The sequence below is a fragment of the Pteropus vampyrus genome, unplaced genomic scaffold, assembly GCF_000151845.1.
Source record: "Pteropus vampyrus isolate Shadow unplaced genomic scaffold, Pvam_2.0 Scaffold19, whole genome shotgun sequence".
Taxonomy (NCBI): Eukaryota; Metazoa; Chordata; class Mammalia; order Chiroptera; family Pteropodidae; genus Pteropus; species Pteropus vampyrus.
This window is the reverse complement of record NW_011888800.1, coordinates 6,918,595-6,933,163: the sequence shown is the minus strand read 5'-3', so window position 1 is coordinate 6,933,163 and position 14,569 is coordinate 6,918,595. Positions and strand designations below refer to the sequence as shown.

At 36.2% G+C, this 14,569-nt stretch overlaps 1 protein-coding gene and 1 pseudogene across 3 annotated transcripts in view; one reads left to right on the top strand and one right to left on the bottom strand.

Annotated features, from left to right (window-relative positions):
• Positions 1-14,569, top strand: part of INO80 (INO80 complex subunit) — a 105,603-nt gene that overhangs the window by 50,144 nt on the left and 40,890 nt on the right. For all 3 annotated transcript variants that reach the window (XM_011354935.2, XM_023527767.1, XM_011354934.2), the window contains 3 exons: positions 785-852; positions 1,565-1,658; positions 2,504-2,675. In XM_011354935.2, the coding sequence (XP_011353237.1) occupies positions 785-852; positions 1,565-1,658; positions 2,504-2,675 (334 nt within the window). The remainder of the gene's footprint in view (positions 1-784; positions 853-1,564; positions 1,659-2,503; positions 2,676-14,569) is intronic.
• Positions 3,746-3,864, bottom strand: LOC111736315 (annotated as a pseudogene).

Below are 14,569 nucleotides of genomic sequence, written 5' to 3'. Positions count from 1 at the left end.
AGTTAATTGTAATATGCTAGAGACCACTTCCATTCAGACAATAGGTGTGTTAGGTCCATTCTACACCTGTGAGTGAGGGTGGCCGTGTCTTCTGGATTTTTTAACAAGCTCCCAAAGGATTCTCATGCACGATCACATCTGAGAACTATGGATTTAGAACTCCTTCTGTAGAGAAACAATATAAACAGTACTATCAAAATAATCACAACAACCTTTAGCCTAATGAAAATGAAATTGAGACAGTGAAGCTGAAATTGAGAAATTTCTTGGGTTTAATTTTAAGAATTCTAGATCTGCGATAGCTCTAGGCTAATACTTAACTAGATAGGCAGAGGAAGCTCTATAGAGCTTTTCATTAAATATAGTATATGATAAATTAGAGTGCTAGGTTTGTGAGTCTCTGAAATAAAATGAAATTACTTTGAACTTATATTATCTTTTTATACCTTTATTAAGTATTTAATACTTTGACATTTTATGCCATAATTTTTTCCTGGTAATAACAAACTTCTTAAAAGTATAAAGAGTTTTGTCTATTGCCATGCCACCCTGAACAAGCCCGATCCCGTCTGATCTCGGAAGCTAAGCAGGGCCGGGCCTGGTTAATACTTGGATTTGAGACCACCTAGGAAGACTGGATACTGTAGGTGTAAACAAACAAACAAACAAAAAGTATAAAGAATTTCAAACCTAAAAGATTCTGTTTAGTTTGGAACCTCCAATCTAGTTAACTTCTCAATATTCATGTTTGAGTTTAGATTTATTTTATTTATTTACTTTACAGGTGGTTAAGGGTTCTTCTTTCTCCATTTGCACCAGACTATATCCAAAAGTCTCTGTTTCACAGAAAAGGTAGGTGTTTTGATTTTTGGGAAGGAAAGTATACCAAGGATTTACCACAATGCTGCTCTTTGTTTTGCTGAGTGATTAATTTGGAACTGGTATTTGTTTGCCTGCATGCTTGACTTTTATTTATAAAGTCTGGAAAAGATTTAAGTAAATTAGTCATCTTCATTTGTAGTCGCTATGATTTGTGACTATAATAGGAAGCAATAAAAAATTATTACATTGACCTTCTTTCTTTATTTTATACCTGACTCTTTAAGAATTGCTTACACTCTTGAAACTTGGCAGAGACAATGCAGGATTCTTATTAACGTGGCTTAGTTTCCTCCCCATTAGTCTAAGGAAAAGAAGCTGCTCAACTTTGAGCATTGTCCAAAGTATTAAGTATTAAGTTCAGAATCTGTCACCTCTGACCTTTCCTTTTTCCTGACATGATACAAAGAGAGGAGAGCAGTTAGCCAAGGATCCAAAAACCCCAAAGGTAACTATTGAGCCAGCTTCACTCTGGCCCATGTATGCCATATCTCATAGATCTGCCTCTTCTACTTGTGATAGTAGTACAAAAAATGATACCTTGACTTCCATCAAAGTAACAGAGGTTCAGAACCTTTATACTATGTTTTGATTCTTAAACCAAAATTCAGCAGTTCAGCAGGCTTTAGTTGATTATTCTCTCTTGGTTTGCTATTGAGTTTAACTTTGTCCTTTGATATTCTAGGTGTTAATGAAGAAAGCTGTTTTTCTTTCCTTCGCTTTATCAATGTATCTCCAGCAGAAATGGCAAACCTCATGCTTCAGGGACTTCTGGCCAGGTGAGAAGTTTGCTCATTGTTTAATGAAAGAGCCATTGGGAATAAACAAGGACAAATGTTGAATACTATGAAATTAAATAATTTAATTTATAATCTTTGAGAGCCTCTCATTCTTTTTCTATTGTTAAGGATAAAAATTTTAATTGAGGAGTCATAATTTTCTTTTAATCAGTTAATAACTGCATGTAGGGTCTCATTCTTATGGACCCCCTACTTGTTTGTAGGTAATAAACTTTGGGGGGAAAATTTTTTTAAAAATTGCATGATGCTTCACAATATACCATAAATAAAACCTTTTTAGACTTTTCTCCCAAATGCTACCAGGTGGTCTTCAAGTCTTAATTTCTAGTTGTCTACTATATTTTTTTGTCTCTATAGGGCAAATGATGGCTGGTGATTCCTTTCGTTAGTTGTGATTACAGTATAGCCTGCCTTAAGTATTCTGGGAAACTTAGTTCTCTGTGTTCTTATGTTCTTATTTGGAATAATGGCTTTCACTTATTTTATTACCTTGTATTTATATAATAAATAGTGGCCTCATTAGGAAAGGCTCTCTCTCCCTAGTAGGAAGATTTTTGTGTAATAGAGTTGAATATTCCTCAATACTGAGATGAATTTTATGGAGGATTTTAGTTTTCATAGTAGCAAACCAAGTCATACCAAAGATAGAATTTATAGAACAACAGTATGAAATGGCGTTATCTCAAAGTAGGAAAGAACTGTTTCGAAAATGCTCAAGATTTACAAAAGAGACACGTTAATGAGACGAGGTTCCTTGCTGCTATGAACTACCCTCAAACCTCCATGGAGCACTGAATAAGCATGTCTGCTGTGGTTTGTTTCAGATGGTTAGCTCTTTTCCTGTCTCTGAAAGCCTCCTACAGGCTCCATCAGCTGCGCTCCTGGGGAGAGCCAGAAGGAGAGAGCCAGCAGAGATATCTGAGAAACAAGGATTTCCTTCTGGGGGTTAATTTTCCACTCTCCTTTCCCAATCTTTGCAGCTGCCCTTTATTAAAGGTAAGCAATTACTTAAGCATCGATTATCCATGTAGTAGTACTCCCTTCTCTTTTCTTTGAATCAGTGAGAGTAATAATAAATGATGGCCTGATGGAGCCAGAAAGTTCCCAGAGGAGTGGGAGCAGTATATTGAGTTATGACTTACTATATATACTAGACGTATATGTTTGTGTGTATGTATATTTGTGTATGTATTAAATATATATTTATATATAACTTTACTATAAAATACACATATCTTAAATGTACAACTCTGGATTTATGCATGTATATACACTTGTGTAACAGCTACCTGGATTAAGATGTAGAACATTTCCAGTACCCAGAAGTCTCCCTCATGCTACTTCCCATTTAATACCTCTAGTTCAGAACAAACCAACAAATAACGGTAATCAGTATTCTACTTCTATCAGAACAGATTATTTTTGCCTGTTTTTGAACTTTATGTATGTGGAACTATCCAGTATGGACTCTTTTGCATCTGGTTTCTTTCCCTCAATATTGTATCTATAAGATTCATCCATGTTGCATTATAGACCACAATTTATTAATCTATTCTACTGTTGGTGAATATTTAAGTTGTTTCCAGTTTGCGGCTATTATGAATAAAAGTGCTATCTATGTAAATTCTTGTAATGTCTTTTGATGAACATAAGTGTTAATATCTTTGGGGTTTATAACCAGGAGTGGAATTGCTGTATCATTCAGGTATATATATATATATGTTTAGATTTAATAGCCACTGTCAAATATTTTTCCAAAATGGTTTTATAATGTATACTTTCACCAGCAGTGTGAAAGATTTGCTGTTCATCATCCTTGCCTACACCTGGTATTTGCCATCCATTTTTTTTTAAATTTGCAGTGGTATCTCACTATGATTTTAAATTGTATTACTGTGAAAAGTAATGATGTTGAGTACTTTTTCATATAATTGGTGGCCATTGTAGAATAGATAAAGGGTAAAGTGACAGGAAATAAGGTGATAGGTTTTATTCTGAGTGAAATGGGTAACATTGGAGAGTTCTTTTTAAGAGCTATTTTTTTATTTTATTATTATTATTTTTAACACCTACAGCACCTGGTATTCCTAGGTGGTCTCCCATCCAAGTACTAACCAGGCCTAACCCTGCTTAGCTTCCGAGATGAGACGAGATCGGGCACGTTCGGGGTGGCATGGCCGTAGACACTGGAGAGTTTTGAGAAGAGATTTGTATGTTTATGTTATAGTTCTTCAACTAGATTAGAAGATAGAAACATTTTCCTTGTATTCTCTAGAACAGTGGTCCCCAGCCTTTTTGGCACCAGGGACTGGTTCTCCTATGAGAATCTAATGCCTGATGATCTGAGGTGGAGCTGAAGCCGTGATGCTAGTGCTGGGAAACGGCTGCAAATACAGATGAAGCTTTGCTCGCTCACCTGCCGCTCACCTCCTGCTGTGTGGCCCTGTCTCTAACAGGCCACAGACCAGTACTGGTCTGTGACCTGGGGGTTCGGACCCCTGCTCTAGAACATTTAACGGGTCATTAGTCTTAACTGCTATCAAATGCAGGATGTTCTTTGGCTGGATCTGGTGTGTGCCTCCTGTGCAATGAAGAACCTATATGATTTCCTTCTCTTCTGTTTTCTCAGTTGGTTTCTTAAACATTGCTTTGTATACCTTTCTGGGCTCTGGAGATAAGATCAGTAATGCAAAAAGAGAATAGAGTTGGGTTTCAGCCTGTTTCAAATAATGTAGTCAGTGGTGGCAGAGTGATTTCCTACTCATGAAATACTGATATGTCTGATGAAATGTTGCTTAACCTCTCAAGACCAATTTCTCTACATTTGGTAATGTATATTACACTACAGTTATAGAATTTTACTAGTTTTATTTTTAGTGCAGAAAGGACCATCCTCCCAATAGTTTATTATGCCCTATTATGTAGACACCTGCATCTTATTTAACACTCAAAGATACACATCACTTATTTGTATTCTTCTGTTTTATGAAAATATAGTAGTGTATTCAGAGCACCCGTTCAGTGAAGTCCTTGAACCAATTAATGCATTTCCTGAGAAATTCACGTGTGCGCATTATGCTTTATGGGAAGTTGGTAGTGAAATCTAAAAGTTTATCTAACTGAAGTTAGTTTCAGTTCCATTTCCTCTTTTTAAATTTTGTGTTGTGGATAGACATTTGCTCTTGTAGTAGCTTAGAATGTATACTTAGTTACTGAGCCAGGGGGCCATAGGTGGCTGAAAGCTAAATTATATTGTGTAGAGACACCATTCTGCTTTTGGTCTCATCATCCTTACCACCAACCTACATGTATTGAAATACCAACCAGGCAGTGTATTTTGCCAGAGTTTGTTGATCTAAGTTTGTATTCTAAGAAATCTCTGCTTTCAGTGAAGCAGAATGATCTTTACATGCTATCTAGCCTTAAAGGCTAGCTTAGGTTCTGGATAAAGAATTATTTTGTTGAAGCTCCACATGTAACAATTAATAAAAATATAATGAAGCCCATTATGTGTGTGGATTTTGAAGTGTTGATCATGACTCAAATCAAGTATATTTTATATCACCAACCTGGTAAGTATGTAGATATATCAAATATTACCCATACGTAAATTTTTAAAACAAAATATTCACAAAACAATACCCACATATACAGTGTACCATGGTCTTTTTTTCCTTTTACTCTTTTAATGTTAATGGGAACCTACTAAAGAAATTATTTCATGACCCTCACTACTCATGGTTTGAAAAATATAGCATTAAATGACTGCACAATATTAGAATAGCTACAAGACTTGATAAAGAGAATCACCATGTAGAAGATTCTGAATCATTCTTGAAATACTAAGAAAGGAAAGAAACTGACATTTTAGAACTTAAGGAAGAGTCTCATTTTCTGAATATGAAAGAGAATACCAGAAGTTGTTCAGAGAGCAGTGTGCACATTTCATTGCAGAGTTACCTTGACATGTAGTTAGTGATCCAAGATCCATCTCTGTCTTAGAGTATTCTGATATGTACCTGTTATATTCCTGGTATTCAAAGATAAATAAGTAATTTTGAAAGAACCAACTAATTTAAACTTGAGCAAGGTAGTTTATTATGAGAACTACCCCCTAAGAATGGCCTTGTTAGAATATGCCTGTCCCCGTTATTGTGCTGTTTCTCACAGTGGTTTCTTTTAACTGAGTCTTTCTTATTCAAGAAAGGTTTCTTTAGGGGACATTGGTTTTGTCTGTTAAAACTTAAGATGCATGATGTTTTAGCATACATATACACATCAGAGCCACACTTCTAAATTTTATAGTCTACTCTGATCTTGCCAGTTTTTAGTTTTTTTAAAAAACACATGATTGGCAAAACTGAGTCTTTTTAAAAATAACTCATCAAATATGGACAGCAGTGCTGAGACTTTAATAATTACCAGTTGTGCTGATGTTTCAATTTGTCCATTGGTTTTAAATATAAGGTCTTGAGTTTTTTTGTTTGTTTATTGTTTTGTGTGGGACAAATTCATCATGTGTGTGCTTTGTGCCTTTCACTTCTAATATGACTTGTTTGCTGTCATTGAGGTCTACAAAAATACTTTTGGCATTGTTAATACAATTTACAAATCCTCTGAAAGACCCTTTTTCTTCAGTGAAGATCCTACTACTGTGACATCAGAGAAAATGTTTTATTTTTACAGAAAACAGACTTATTACTATGCTTACTATTTTCAGCAAATAGCCTGAAAATATGACTTGAGAGGTATTTGCTATAATTCATAGTGTGAATTAGAAACTCAGGAAATATAGAGTCTTAACGATTAGAAAATGGCTCATGTATAAATGTGGGGTCCATCTTTAAAGGTTGAGGGGGTAAGAATAAAACTTGGAAATGATAATAGTACCCTAACTAAATTATTGGGAGGTTTAAAAAAATTTTTTTTTCTAACAGAATTAATTAGTAACCATTTGAACTCATGATTCTGAGAGGCAAGTAACTTGATTCTGAAAAGACAATTTGCTTCCTTAGTAGATGACAGGCCTAGTAGATTAGAGAGTCAGGGAGAAATAATAATTTTAAGCCTTTTCTCTTGTGCATTGGCTTTCCTTCTAGAGATATTAACATGCATATATAGGAAAGTGCGCATACAGCTTAATGACTTCACAAAATGCTACCAGAACTCTATTCCAGAAGCCCTTTTGTGCCCACTTCCATTCACTGTTCTTCTCCAATGCCCTTCCCACAAGAGTTACTATAGGCAAATATTCAGGTTGTTTCTAGTTTTTGTTGTTACAAATAGTGCTGCTATGAATATTACTGTACCTTTTAGTGAAAATTTATATGCATTTTGTGGAGTATATATATATCTAGTAGTCAGTGCTGGGTCATAGAGTATGCATATGGTTATATTTACTAGATATTGCCAAACAATTTTCTAAAGCAGTTGCACCAATTTTTACTCCCATTAACAGTGTACGAGACATTCTAGTTGCAGCACATCCTTGGCAAAATATATTGTTTGACTATTCATTTTAGCTCTTCTCTGTGTCGATATCTTATTGTGACTATAAGTTATATTTCCCTTATGAGTAATGATATTTAGTACTGTTTCTAACACTTATTGGCCATTTTGATAACCTTTATAAAATGCTTATTCAAGACACTTGCTAATTTTTCTATTAGACTATTTTTCTTTTGTAGTTCTTTATGTATTGCGTATATCTTCTACTCTATAGCTTACTTCTTCCACTCTCAGTGGTATTGTCCTCAGTCAAAGTTAGCATTTTTTGTGTCCTGTTGAAGAAATCTTTGCCTATAACATGGTCATGAAGATAATTCTTTTTTTTCTTTAATTTAGTTATTTTAATTAGTTTCAAGTATACAGTACATTGATTAGACATCTATATAGTTCATAAAATGATCCCCCCAATTGCTCCCTCCCTCCCCTGACCCTCCACCTAGCCTATATATTAATGCTAGCTACATTACCTGTACCATGCTCCCCATCCCCGTGACCATCCATCAGCTACTAATTTGTACTTCTTTAACCCTTCACCCCATTCTTCCAGCCCTCCAAACCCCTCTCCCCTCTGTCCGTCACCAAATTGTCCACTATATTTGTGAGTCTGTTTTTGATTAGTTTGTTCTTTTTATTCCTTAGATTCCAAATATAAGTGAAATCATATAGTGTTTATCTTTCTCTGTCTGACTTAAATACCTTCTAGGTCCATCAAAGCAATATCTTTTTCCATCCCCTTCCTGTTCATATGTAGGGGTCTTGTTTTCTTATCCTTTCAGCCACTCTTCCTTTTGGTTGGAGCACTTAATTCTTTTCCATTTAAGATATTTATTGATAGGTATGTAGTTGTTACCATTCTTTATTTTTGTTTTTGATACATGCTTTTTCTTCTTATAGGAGTCCCTCCAACATTTCCTGTAATACTAGCTTGGTGGTGATGAACTCTGGTAGCTTATTTTTGTTTGGGAAGCTTCAACTCTGAATGATAGCTTTGCTGGATAAATTATTCTTGATTGTAATTCTGAGTCTTCATCTTGTCAAATATTTTTTGCCAAGCCCTTCTGTCCTGCATAGTTTTGTTTTGTTTTGTTTTGTTTTTTTTGACAAATCAGCTGCCAGTCTTATGGGTGTTCCCTTGTAAGTAACTGTTTTTCCTTTGCTGCTTTTAATATTCATTCTTTGTATTTAACCTTTGGCATTTTAATTATGATGTGTCTTGGTATAGGCCTCTTTGAATCCCTGGTTTTTGGAATTCTCTGAGCTTCTTGGGGTTTTGTGTCCGTTTCTCTCACCAGGCTAGGGAAGTTTTCCAGCATTATTTCTTCAAACAGCTGTTCAACATCTTGATTTTCTTCGGTTATGCCAATCAGGCGAATATTTGGAGCCTTAATATTGTCCCATATGCTCCTTAAATTATTTTTATAGTCTTGACATCTTATCTTTTGCCATTCTGATTGAGTGTCCTTGGCTTTCCCATCCTCTAGATAGGGCATTTGATCCTTTATTCCTTTGTTTATTCCATTTAATGTACTTCTTATCTCAGATAATGTGTTCTTCATTTCAGACTGGTTCCCTTTTATAATTTCTACTTTTATGTGTTTTTTTTAATCTCTTTGTTGAAGTTCTCACTGAATTTATCTATACTTCCCAAAAGTTCATTGAGCATCTTTATAACCAGTGTTTTGAACTCTGATTTGTTAGATTACTTTACTTCATTATCTGGATCTCTGTTCTTTTCTCTTATATGATTTCTACTTCTTTGTCTTACCATTTTGGCTGCCTTTCCGTGTCTGTTTCTATGTACTAAGCAAAGCTCCTAAGTCTCCTGGTCTTATTAGTGCGAATTTGTGAAGTAGGTGTCCAGTGGCACAGTCCCGAGAGGGGTTCAGCTACAGGCCAAATTTAGCCCAAGCCTCTACCCCACTGGGGCCACTTGTTAAGACTCAGCAAGCAATCCACAGATGCTGTGCTTATAGTTGCCTCAAGCCACACCAGAAACTGAGGCCAGCTTTCTCTAGAGTGAGTCTAGGCACTGCTCAGCAAGGAGCACCTGACTTGCTAAGGATACACTTGGATGTGGCTTGGATGGGGCCACGAGCTGGGGGAGGTGGGGTTTCAGGGAGTCCTCTGGGCAAAGCAACCTCTGTTATCCAGTTTGATGACGTCACGGCTATGGTGGCACTGTGTCGGGAATACTGGTAGCGAGGACGGTACAACAGGGAACAATAGATACCGCCGGCACTTCTGTACAGGGCGAGTCTTGCTTCAGCCCTCACTCTGACAGTGTCTCCCTGTAAGTCCCTGGTGCCCCTTGTGCGCAGCCAAATTGGCACTGGTGCTCAGATTGAGCAGGTCCATCGCTGCGAAAATCTGCTTGTGGATGTGGCCCCTTTGAAAGGCTTCTGCCACTGCCGCAGCTTTAGTCTTATTCACTAGAGAAAAGGCAGCTCCACGTCCTAGCCCTGTCTTACCTTCTGCCATTGCAGGGTGATTACTTGGCTTTCTCCCTAGTTGTTTGGCTTCTTCATCAAGATCCCAGGCAATTTTTCCTTGCTGCTTGCTGCTCCTTGTTTCCGTCACAGTTTTGATTCGGTCACCAGAGGGATGAACAGAGTCTCTGTCATCTTTGCCATTTTTTTTCCTCCTCATCCTCTATGTTTTTTCTCCAAAAGTTTTTTTAATTTATTTTTCACATTCAGATCCATAAGGAATTGGTTTTTTTGTCTCTATTAAGGTTGTCATTTTTGGTGCATATAGATATCTATGTCTATTTGACCCAGCTCTGTTTATTTAAAACCACATCCTTACTACACTGCAGCCACACTTTTATCAAACAAGTGGCTGTATATGTGTGGGTCTGTTTCTGGACTTTGTTCTCTTCCATTAGTCCACTTGTCTATCCTTGAGCTAGTACTGCTCTATCTTAATAACTATAGTTTCATAATGAGTTTTGATAACTGGTAGCACAGGTCCTCTAGCTTTGTATTGCCTTGACTGTTCTTGGCTCTCTGCATTTTTATGTAAATTTTAGAATCAGCTTATAAATCTTACTGTAAACTCTTTTTAGCAATGTCGATAGTGTAGGTGAGTGATCCCCAAATATTTTTTGAATGTCTCCGTTTTATTAAATCATTCTTGACCCATTTTACCAATACCTATGTATTATTTTATTTAAAATTATAAGCATACTAACATATTAATATTGTTTACACTGTGAAGCTTTTGCGTGCTTTCTTGGAGACCACTGATTTGGATAGTAAAAGCAGCCTTGTTGAGTAAGGAATGGTGAAAAAGGGGAGGATCCAGTATTTGCTGGAGAAAGTACTCTTTTTCACGCACACTTCACTTTTTCTCTCTCATTCTATTTTCAGTTGTTCAATCCCAAGGGCCAATGGAGTTGAGTGAATAGGCATATTAATTTATATGGGAGAAAAGCTTATTGACCGAATAAACGTCCGGTATTAGAATGTGATCTTGGCTTAATGCTTGAGGATTGTCTAGTGCCCCTCTTTTTCACTGGTCTGGGCTGCTTTCAAAATAGCCTCTTCCCAATGCCAGTCTACTCCGGCAGAGGGAAAAGATGTGTAATTAATGTTGTTTACAAACCTACCATACACCAGTGTCTGCTGTGGGCAAGGTATGTTAATAGTCATGGTCCCTATTTTCTGGTTTGAAAAATCATATATGCACATAGTAAAAATATACACACAAACTTGGAAAGATTTTAAAAATAAAAACTTCTAAGATAAAGGTAGAAAGAAGGCATAATTAACTGCCAGGTTAATGGTAAATGATTAGCGTTAAAGTTCAGAATGGGAGATGACTTTAGGTTGAAATGGATGAAAAAGTCATTATAGAAATGGTATTTTTTCTTTTTTAACTCCTACAGGACCTTGTATTCCCAGATGGTCTCTCATCCAAGTACTAACCAGGCTCGACCCTGCTTTAGCTTACGAGATCGGGCATGTTCAGGGTGGCATGCCCGTAGACAGAAATGGTATTTTTTTAAGTTGGATCTTGAGTGGTAGGAATCTGGATAGGAGGAAGGATATTCCAAGTTAAAGATTTGAGCCAAAATAAAGGAAAGTAGTGAGAAAAAGGGCCAGAAAGTAAGTCATGGGAGCCTTTGACTGCCAGTTCTGTAAAGATTTAGATATTAAACCAGGAGTGTAGCCCTTTTCTGGCATACTTTCTTCAAAAGATGTTACAGTTGTAGTCCTGGGGGAATAAAGTTTTGGTGGCTACTAATAAGCAATGAGAAGGAGTAATCTGGTAGCAGGCTTCAGGGAGGCTGCTAAATCACTCAGGTCGTTATAGCATACCAATGGGGATCTCTGTCATTTGATGAAGATTTATCTCAGAGTGTGATATCAGGAAACGTCAGGCACAGGGGTCCTTATTAAAGATGTTCAGCAAAAGTTTAAAGTATTGGGTACTATGAACCCAACTGTGAAATAGTTATAATAAAAAAATTATAAAGAAATGAGCAAAGGACTCTGACTGTTTTGGATATGGATGAGCATTGGCAGTGGTGGAATCACTTCTAAAACCTAGAGTTCAAGAGATGTTCTAGAGGGAATGGTAAATTCTATGTCAAGTTTAAAGCGAACACTTAGGTGTGAGATTAGGAACTCTTTGATCTTATGAGTGTGGATAAAATAGAGAAGGCCCAGGTACAGGGATTTACAGGGAAAAAAATTCTGGTTAGAAAATGTAGAGAGTGGGCAATGAAGTGTGACAATTAAAAAGAATAGGGAGGTATCTAGGAGGGACAGTTGAGTTAAGTCAAAGTTAAGTTTGTAAGAGAGGAGACTCAGATTTGAAGACTGAATAGGAAGAAGGCAGCAAAGAGGGAACTTGAACATAGAAGAGAGACAATTGATGGGGATGCAAAAGTTGTTAATTACCTATTTTATGTGGTATAAAACTCTTGTGTATACAGGCAAGAGCTCTATAATTAACAAAAAGATATTTCTGTACCACAAAGAATGTTTTTCAGTGTTCAGAAAGACTTAAACTTAACATGAAAAAAAAAAGTACTCTTAAGCAGTTCTGTCATTTTTTTTTTTTAATTCCTTTTTTCCCCCACAGTGAGAATGCAGTTTAGATGTTTGGACTATATAAATGTCCCTCTTGTTTTTGTGGTCTGGTTATTTTAGGCACCTTGCACTTACAAGGTGCTTAAATGACTTAGTGAGTGTTGGTGCATTGTATTATTGTTACTTTTCTCTTTGTAATTTGGTGTGTATTCTCATCTGAAGGACTGTCCTTCAGCCTAAAAATTATATGTATAATCTTACTCAGTATTTAAAATAGAATTTTGTGAAAAGTTCTAACTTTTCCATGGGGGTTGGGAAATGTGAGTGGGATTGGTTACTTGTTTAATCATTCATTGATTTTATTGTACATCAGTTATTTTTGTCCGGCATTTCTTGGCACTGAGGAATACCAGCAGAGAAAAGCTAATGTATAGAAATCTCAAGAGTAATTGCAGTAAGGGTCAGCTTTGTTTTTTTAATGCAGAAAATACTTCATTCTGTTTCTTTGGTGCCTTCATTTGTTTTATAAATAGTAGTAGTTACTGTTATAGCAGCCTGTCTCCTAAATGCAACTTCCTATGGTCAGAACAAGGTGATGGCTTTGTTCTTAATTCCTCTGAGGACAGGTAATGAGTGTAGACTTAATTACATGTTATCATCTTGTTCTTGGTAAGCTTTCTCAGATCACATGGATCATATTCAGCAGTCTAACCCAATCATAACATTCCCCACCGCATCCCCCCATGGATGTGAGTAAATCTGGACAGTGAGAACGTCTTTTTCCCCCTACACTGTGCCTATAAAAACCCTTGTTCTTAACCTGCAGTGAATATTAAATTTGAATTCTGTGTTACAGAGTTCAAGGAAGTACCATCCTCATAATACTGGCTTTGGGATGATAGATAAAACATGAAGGAACTAATAACTAGCCTAAGAACACAAATCAGATGACATTTAGGGGTGTTCTGAACAAAGTTTAGGACTTCAAAATCTCTTACTTGACATGAGTGCTTGTCTGATATTTCCTTTTCTTGTGATGCTATGTTCCACTTAATTTCATTGCACTCCACCTTGCTTTGCTGGTGAGAATTACAAGAAGAAATAGTATTTAGTTAAAAACTTTCATGAATTAATTCTCAGACACCTCCCTAATGTGGGCTCTAACCAGAGCTCCTTTATTGTACGATTTTGCAGAGGTTAAAGAGTGCAGGTCTCACACATACGAATCTTTCTTTTCTTTTTTAATCTTGTTTTGCTTAGAAGAATAAAGACAGAAATCACAATCTGTAGGAAATATATCATTTGGCCATATTTTAGGGGAGGCAGAACAGATTTTATACTATAACCAGTTAAATGTCACATTAAGAATGATGATTGATGGAAATAAGAGTACCAGCATTGATTCCATCTCCTATCTCAGTCTCAGTGAAACTGTTGTCATGGTAATGCTACTTAGGCATCATATGTGTTGAAGGCTTTATATACTCTACAACTCTAGTGAGCCAACAACCTCATAGAAATCAGGGCCATTTCAGATTTTGCAATTTAAGATATACAAAAGAATCTAAACATAATTGTTTTAAAAAGAGTGGTGTGTGTTTTAAGTTTTAAACACTTTTCTCTATTAAATGCTTAGAGAGCTTTGACTGACTATTGATGAAGAATCCCCCAGAGTTTTTGAAAACTCTTCCCCTAAATGTTAATTTGCAACTGTAATATCTATATCTATATCTATCATCATTTCCTTAGATCATGAGAGCTGCCAATAACCCTTTGTGGAAAGCTCTCGGAAGCCATTGTGTTCAGGATTTTTCTGTATTTTATTTCCTCCTTTTTGTTTGGTCACTTAGAATATCTGTGAAAACAGAATCTATGTAGTCTAGCAGTTGATGTATAAACATTACTCTCTTTTATTTTCTCTATATTTCTTTTCTCTATATCTAAATTTGTTATTTAACAACACAAGCAAAAAAATTAATTTCTAAGTAATATAGACCTAATGTTAACATAACTATTCTTTTTAAACAAGACATAGCAAAGTATGGCCCCTTGTTAAATGAGTAAGTCTGTATCTGAGAGGAAAACATCTGTGTGGTTTCTATGCTCTACTGTGGCAAGAAGTGTGTAGCTGTGGAGCCTATTATTCTGCCCTACTTATTTTCGCTTAAGACTTTTTACTTGGTGCCAAAAGACTCAAAAAAACCCCTAACTGAACTGCTGTGTACATACTATGGTGCTGGCAGCAAAATGCACACAGCTGCCAGTGTCTACAATGTAATGAGACATTTAAGAGCCTGAGGAGGGGACAGCAGAATAGCAAAACCTGTGACCATATTATAACCAAGT